At 33.1% G+C, this 8701-nt stretch overlaps 1 protein-coding gene across 1 annotated transcript; it reads left to right on the forward strand.

The window, feature by feature from the left end:
* The first annotated feature begins 1769 nt into the window (after window positions 1-1769).
* LOC125648007 (homeobox protein MOX-2-like) lies at window positions 1770-8047 on the forward strand. Its single transcript, XM_048874899.2, has 3 exons — window positions 1770-2314; window positions 7145-7311; window positions 7565-8047. Exons 1-3 carry the CDS (start codon window positions 1843-1845, stop codon window positions 7721-7723), a joined length of 798 nt encoding a protein of 265 aa, XP_048730856.1. The 5' UTR covers window positions 1770-1842; the 3' UTR covers window positions 7724-8047.
* The last annotated feature ends 654 nt before the right edge of the window (window positions 8048-8701 follow it).

Genomic DNA, 8701 nt, shown 5'->3' on the forward strand with positions numbered 1-8701 from the left:
CCTCGATATTCAGGAATATTTTTTCAATATTTGTTTTACCAGCAAATTTTAGAAATTTCACCGGGCATCTTTACTGAACACTTTGTATTGGTTACTCTAATTTTGTAGTTTACCTTGGCATACTTCGATTTGGAGCTGCAACTGCACCATGCTGATTTTACGAGACATGTGCAGCCATAAAGTTCGCACTTTGGTAGAGCTTAAAAATGTTACATGCGCAGATTAGCAAATCTCTTTTTACGTTTGTGATTGAAAAAAAAATCGTCTCCATGTTTACATTTTGGATAATTTTACCACACGCAACCGGGATGGGTTTCCTGAGTGTCTGCGCGCGGAGCGATACAGGTGATAGTCCGTAAATTGCACGTGCAATCGTTGCACGTGCATCTAATTTTAATATAAGATTTATAGCTTCTTTAATGATATTGTAAAACAATGTTTACGACTGTCGGTTATAAACACACGTGGTTGCCAAAGTCTTTCAAAGTTGGTTTTAACTCTGCCTGGCCTTGTGCAGTTTCTTCAAACAACCCCGCTCTTGTCTACTAAACTGAGGTCCGATCACGTAAAACAGGAATAAATGTCGAAATGAGGAGGATGTAGACATCTTTCAAAATAATTTTATATAAAGATGAGAAATTTACAAAACTTTGAGTATATCTGTCTGTGTTGTAGCATCGTTTAATATCATTTTGCATTTGGTTGGATTTTGTTTGAATTAATCGCTGATAATTTAGATGAGTTACGTATAAAGATACGTAGAATCGTGTGAAATTTCTTTCTTCACTCAAAATCTTACCACAGAAATAGGCGGCGGAGAACGTTGTAGTGTTGAAAATAGTAAATGTTCTAAAACTGCAATAAGTTTTGAAATGGGCATTACAAAAGCTTTGCGAATTTGTAATTGCATTGAAATTGGTTGAAGAAAAGATGGACATTTCCAATTTTTAAAAAGGCAAAGCAGTATAGTTAAAATAGTTTCTTTGACTTGGAGAAGAAAAATGGACATTCCCACAGCCATCAGTGAAGCATATGTCCCGAGAACACTCTCAGTCGACATTCTTGCTGTTCTGCCGGAAAATGTACGACATCTTTTGGCGATATCAATATCCCATTCATCACCAAGTCTGTCAGCACGGGCAGATAGGCAACTTTCTCCACACAGAAAGATGTTTGGAAAATAAACAAAGCTATCGACGAAATAAAATATATCTTTAAAAATTACAACGACTTTTCCTCTTCAGATGTGTATTTATCTTGTATCATATTCATCCGGTTTTTTTTTTTTTAATTGGTTTCTTCACTTATCCAGATTTTGAAATCATGAGAGATGTATCAATGTTTGTTGGTTTAAAAAACTATCACAATTACCAATAGAGCAAATTAGCTAATCTCAATAAGAAATTTGATTTTGAAACTGTATATACACTAAGATGCAGGGTAATTTCCCCAGGAATATTGCATAACTTTACAATATGATCACGGATCTCAAGTGAGTTGTAATTTTTGCATTACAACTGGTATACGGCAAATCATATTGCAAGAAACTGGCCACCATAACCAATCGCTTGTTATGCAATACGTAGATTAGAAGAGAAGAAAGTAAATTAATAGTACCAAAACGTGGTGGAATTCCTGATTCCCAGTTTCGGCAACTGTGCGTGAAAAATTGCGTTCCTATTGGCCGAGCCCCGAGAACTCTCGCGGGAGGACGGACAGATTTTATCTCCGAAGCAGAAGAGTTCCTCAGCATTTCTTGGCACATCTGAATATCTCATTGTCGTTTCAAACAGTCATAGATTTATGACGGCAAGATAGGAATTGTCATTTTCTCTAAAAATAATGGAAGAACCAGAGAGGGGGATTAATCCTAATTCACAAAATTGTTCTTCCGGCCCGTGTTCCACATATTCTGCCATGGGACGATTTTTCCAGAGAACAAGTGCATTTGACTGTATGCACCCCTCTCAGTCGGGAGGGGTAGGACTTGCTCCTCCGCCCACAGGGTTCGGATACCCAGCATACCCTAGTGATTGGGGATTTATGCATGGACCGAGTTACACACCAACTTTTAACTTTAATAGAACGTTAAACAGTCCATCCAATTTTTACTCCGTTTCGAGAGACCTGGGGACTTCGCTTGGACATACCGTGACCGGCCCTCCTCCACTCATCGGGGCTAGTGCAAATTCTGTGGGAATTTCATGTGAGCCCCCGGATAATTATGGATCCGGACTGTGTGGGGAATCTCCTTGTTCTCCTACTCAAAGTGACAACTGCTTATCGGATGATTTGGACAAGAAGGAAAATAAAGGTTATCTTTTATAAATAATTTTATAAATCTGGGAAAACAAGGAATATGAACGAAAATAATCACTAGTATTATTCTTTTGTTTTCGTTAGTTCTAACAGAGAAAACCATAAATACGAAAAATAGATTTATTCGATATGAAATAAATCTTGCAAAGAATTGTAACAATTTAGTAAAATGTGTTATTACATTGTGCAAAATCTTGATAATTTTAATTTCGTCAATTACATGATTTTTAGATTTCTATTCATCCGAAATACTATCAATCTAAATATGAAATAGCGAAAAGTAAAATATTCAATAACAATATTGAATTGCAGAAAAGCTTTCATTTACCGATATAACATTGATGTTATTGCGAGGATTTTAATATCATATTCTGAAGAATTCTTTAATCTTATTCATAACTGCTGGTATTTGACTATAATGATCCCAATCGTATATTATATCGGATTTTAGTGGTATGTGAGAGCTTCTAATAGATTCAGATTTATGTTTATTAAGTAATAGTGCGGCAATCTTCGTGTAGTGCGGGGCAATGTAAAAACAAATAAAATTTTCTGATAAATATTTGTTTACTCGAGTGCCTTGTACCATTAATAAGCAGACTATGAAAATTCACTGTTTTATTTTATTATTATTACTATCATTACACATTATTTCGGAATTCAAATGCATGCTATAAGCGACAAACCATTGCTCTGATGGTAATTTGTATGTGCTCGTAAAGTGGAGGATCAAAGACACAAAAACACTTGGAATCAGTAGAGATCGTATTGGATAAATAAGATTTGATTATTTATTCTCACAGCATAAACCAATTGATGATAATTGATAATGACCACAAACTGCGGCGAATGTACCACACATAAGTCGGGGAAAGGCATTCATAGGAAATAAAAAGACACTTTGTACAAGTACATTCAAGATTTATGACAAGTTTACCAAATTCATTTTGAGGGGAAATTTTTTGTTCTTATTCTAAACTAAATCGGAAGGGTACTCGCTCATTTTCGTTACGATTAATATTCAAGACTGGATGCCAAAATTTAGTATATGTACCGTGTTTATCCTATATTGTATTAGTTTTACTATGTTGAAGATAACAGATATCTAAACAAAGGACAAGGTTATAATCTATATATACTTGTCAAAATACACAAGTACAATATTTTACAAAGACAAATAGAGATAAGATAGCTGTTTATGAGAGAGCGTAACAATGCATGTACAATGTACATGTAATAAATTGTGCTTAGCACCCTTATATATCCCCATACAAATCAGGAAAACTTTTTATATTACATCGTTACGGCATTTATACATGTAACTATAATCTTTATACATACATGTACATCGTACATTATCAAATCTTATCCGTATTACGAGGGGGGGGGGGGGGGAACTTGGATAAGTTTATTTTTATCGTTTGTAAGGAATGCCGTATTGTAGTATGACAAATAATTATGATTATGGATGAAAACATTACCACAATCTACAAAAGTTACTATTTTCCCCCTTTTATTTTGACTATCTTGGTTTTCCATAGGCATTCAGATAGATGGTTATCACCCATGACAAATTAGTTATTAATTAATGATTCCGACACGCGAATGACTTCATCTACACCAGTTAATGATAGGAGGAGATAAGGTGATGGATTACGGGAACCAGCAGACGATAGAACGCATCACATGATAGTGATGAAACATGCAAAGTAACCAATCACTTCCTGGCCATTTAGACCGAGAAAAAACATAATCGGGTTGTACAGGGGAAAGATCACAATCAGTTTTTGTCCAACACTTCTGACTGAAATTATGCGACAATCTTAAAATCCATTTTTCATATACAGTATCTTCATAGGGTAAGATGGCAGATACATGTATATTTCATGAATACACCCCCCCCCCCCCAACATTTTGTTTTGCATAGATAATTCATGTATGAAATAAGAACATTTTTTCTCAACATGTCTCAAACTACACATATACATGTTATGGTCATATCTCAAACATAGCGAAATCTTCTCCATTTTATGAGATGAACTCGTCGTTAACTCTTTACCTATATTTCATGAAATCCGTTTGTTACTGTATGCGCCTTCAAACATGCTTTCCTGTGATCTTGATAAAGTCACAAAACGTTGCACCGAGATAAAATATTACATGGATGGAGGCAGACATGATTTTCAACCATGCGTGTCCGTCAGCAGAATCCCGTGACAAGAATGATCTCTAGCAAATTACCACTTTTAAGATAATTAACAGAGATAAAACTTATAGAAATGTATCAAGTGTAACGGGAAAAAATTGGCGGATATTTGTTTTGCATTGATTTCATATATCTTTGCTTCACATTTTTGCTTCAAATTCAGATGAATTAAAACATGTACAAAAAACTCTGCCTGTATCATTGTAAAAAAACCTTTACTCTAATATTACCAACAAAAATCTTAATTACAAGGATATTAACTGATTTATATATCTATTTACGAAAATATACAAAGTCAATTATTTTGTCTTTTGAATACAATTATGATAACAGAACTGTTCAAAAATATAAATTATGAAATCAGATCTTTAAAAATTGTACTTATATTATGATACATGTATAATACTTACGAAAGATTTTGCTTTTACAATTTTTCATACAAAATACACCAAATTACTTTTATTATTTACTATAATACCTGTATTAAAGGAATGCATGCCTTGTTTGTTTGAACATGTATGATGGTGATACACGTATCAAGTGATTCGCTTCTATCATTTTTATATCCCCCTCAACACCAGATAAACAGTTATTCCTTATACTTTGCTATTCAACTCAAATCATAATAAGCTTTCATGTCAATTTGAAAAGTCACTTCTTTTACACTGGAGCTGCAAATATTCATTACTGACAGAACATGCAAATATGTATGGAATTTCGGATTAAAAAATATATCACTTATAAGCAACAACGAATTCCGTCAAAATATGTTATACATTGACAGAGAGACTCAAAAGATACGGGTGATTGCATATTTTCTGATTTAGTATATAATAAAGCATATTTTTGGTTGATAAAACTTGCACACTAACTTATGACCTTGTAATGTATGTATTTGACTGAGGGATAGAGGGAACAGGTTTGGTTTTGTTTCTTTTGGTCGTAAGATATTTTGTGGAAAGGGCCGCTGATTGCTTGATGAATTAGATACATGTACATTCGGCAGACGGGAACACAACACATTCTTCAAAATAATGAATGGTTATTGCAATTAGCTTGCGACACATTCTCGCAACTTGAGAAATGGTCATAATATTGTTAAAATTCCACAGATCTGGCGATAATTTCTAGAAAAAATCTCAAACTTGAATTTGAGTTGTTTTTTTTATTTCAGCAGTCAAAATTTGAGTAAAATCTCAGGCCTAAGTCTAAGTTAAACTTGGGTTTGTTTGTTTTTTCGATGACTAACTTTTTAATGGAATGTTTCATTCTTTAAAACCTCGGGATAATTTACGTATTATTTCAAACATTTAAATGTATTTTCGTTTTTCTTACTATAACACATTGTATGAATATTGGCAGTTTCTCTTAGATAATTTATATATTAAAGGTATAGAATTCGGGAAATTGAAACTTAACTACATGTACATATGTAACATTCCAAAATGGTCACAGATTTACCATATTCTGTCAAATTTACCGTCGTGATCATCATATTACGCACACTAGTTTGTAAAATTTAACACCATTTCACTAAAAATATCTCTGTTAATAACTTATTCAAATAAAATTATTTGTTGTCCAAAATGTACTAATTGGCAATACCGTATCAGTTTGAACAATTGTCACGTGGTATAATGTATATGTAGAATTACTATTGTATCCAATACGGGACTAACTTGTCTTTAAAAACATAAGAACATGTATATTGATAAAATCACATCAAATGACAAACATGAAACAATTATATATATATATCAATTTTCTTTTTATGTAAATATAGTTTTGGATTCAAATTCGTTTTCCCCATTTTCTCATCTACTAAATTTCATTTAATGGACGCATAACGCAACTCTTCATTTTTGTAGAAAGAGCTGTAGATTCTAATTATCAGTCTGTTGGTTTTAGTTTAATTTCATTTTCACAGGTGATGAAAACCTTGACATTATATGCATTTACATTAAACTTATGGACGGCGAACTTTCTTCCATATGACAGAGTAACCTTTGATGAGTTAACTTAATGGACCAAAAATAACTAAAAGGCTACTGGGACAGATTTCCAAATGGAATGTGTCAAAATTCAAAAAAAAAAAAAAAAAAATGTCACCAGTTTATCATAGAATGCATATATTGTAAAGGAAAATATCCAAGTGATTTGTTTTAAAGTATGTAGATATATGTACATGTATTCTTCAATAGGGCTATCAATCAGTATACCAAGAATCAATTTAAAACGAAGGAAAAAAATTCAGATGAAAAAAAGTACAGAGCTTGTTGCTTACTTCAAAGTACCTTTTAAAAATCGCAACAGGATGGGTTGCATATTGTGAAAGTTCTTTTACTAAGTACACAATATTTATGACACATAATTCACCAATTTCAATTTTATATGATATACTTGCAATCAATACTCCAATGCACGAGCGCGAGTTTAAGCGCAGAGCTCAAAATCTCGAATTACCAGTAGACATGTTCGTCGTCCTTGGTTACATGTATCTATAGTGTAAATTTTGGAGTTGTCACACAAAAAATGCACGACTTGGCCCTATTTGTTCAAGTAACTTTTTTGCTGTTGTTTAACTTAGCAATATATTTTTATCTTATTTTTTCAAAACAGACAATGATCCTTACAAGTTAGATTTGTCAGTCAAACCCCGGAAAGAAAGAACAGCCTTTACAAAACATCAGATCCGGGAACTGGAGAAAGAATTCGCTGTTCACAATTACCTGACTAGACTGAGAAGGTACGAGATCGCCGTAGCCCTGGACTTGACGGAAAGACAGGTAAATGTGTGGATAAGCTAACTGTACACGGAATAAAATATCTGGACGGGAAATTGTAATTTCCACTAGTAACGTTGAATGCACTCTAATCAAATGTGTACATTACTGCAGTGCAAAATCATTAGTGTTTGAAATAATATCGAATACATTGTATTGTAGAGTGTTAATGATTCACAGTGCAAAATAGGTCGTTAATTTTCAAAATGAAATATTTTATTTAGAAATATTAAATATATTCCATGTTACCTTGTAGGTAAAAGTCTGGTTTCAAAATAGGCGAATGAAATGGAAGCGAGTGAAGGGAACAAAATTAGTTAAAGACAAGGTGGACGGTCAGCTTAAACCCATCATGGCGCCAAATATTTCGTCAACCGCATCGGAAGTGCAAAACTGTGAGATTCACCAAAGTTAATGAATGCATGCGACGGATTTGTATAAATGAAAGTGCCTTTGATTCAGTCAACGAGGAGTTTATTTCTGGCACTTGTGAATGTGCATCGACGAAATCATAAGGGTGTTTTCCTCTCTTCCGTACTAAATGCGTTTGACGGCTGTCCACGTATCTACATGTGTAATTCTGTACTTATGTCGATTCGTGTGAAATGTGTATATATCTAGAAAATTTGTAAATACATGATATACTACCTTTTTTTATCAGGAGATACTGTTGTGCTCTACAATTATTGCATGTAAATATTTCATCCTGCATTGGATTAAAACCATTGATACACTGACACAAAATCGTTATTATGTTATTGTGCCTGTACCATTTGAACTTTGATATATATATATATATATATATAACCAACTAAGCTTGCAATTCCCACCATTTTGGATATCGCCTGTGACGTCATATTGACTTCTTTACTTTTTGTTTTGATGGCTTTTTTTTTATATTAATCAACTTCATCATATCATATAGTTATAAATTTTAATTATGACAAGTTAGATGCCCATAATAATTTACATTCAGGAATGTGTCTCCATACATCTGACATCTCTGGTGTTTTATATATAGTATGTAAGTAATTTATTTATCCATAGTGGCATGTGTACATGTATATTCACAGACATTATGTTAACAAGCATTTTGATAACAAATAAAAACAAATACTTTGCAATCTGACGAGGATAATTTGAAATTAGCATACACAATCCATCCATATCTGACCATACTAACCTTTGGTTAAATCCAGTGTTTTCAAAAAGTTTTTATCAGTATTCTTAGTACAACGAACAGTGCAATAAAAATGAATTTCGTCTTCTATACTGTTTTTGGAACAAAAGATACAAATTCGTTCTTCAACAGGTTCTCCATGATATCTACCAGTCTCTATTCGCAATGGTAAAATTCTACAACTAAATTGCTCCAAAACTGAACGTAAATATC

This window comes from Ostrea edulis, chromosome 6 (genome assembly GCF_947568905.1).
Source record: "Ostrea edulis chromosome 6, xbOstEdul1.1, whole genome shotgun sequence".
Classification (NCBI taxonomy): Eukaryota; Metazoa; Mollusca; class Bivalvia; order Ostreida; family Ostreidae; genus Ostrea; species Ostrea edulis.

Excerpts from the sequence above, each read along its gene's own strand:
- LOC125648007 (XM_048874899.2), top strand. The coding sequence starts at position 1,843 with ATGGAAGAACCAGAGAGGGGGATTAATCCTAATTCACAAAATTGTTCT. Across the intron at positions 2,315-7,144 it reads GGACAAGAAGGAAAATAAAG|ACAATGATCCTTACAAGTTA; the intron begins GTTATCTTTTAT and ends TTTTCAAAACAG. Across the intron at positions 7,312-7,564 it reads TGGACTTGACGGAAAGACAG|GTAAAAGTCTGGTTTCAAAA; the intron begins GTAAATGTGTGG and ends GTTACCTTGTAG.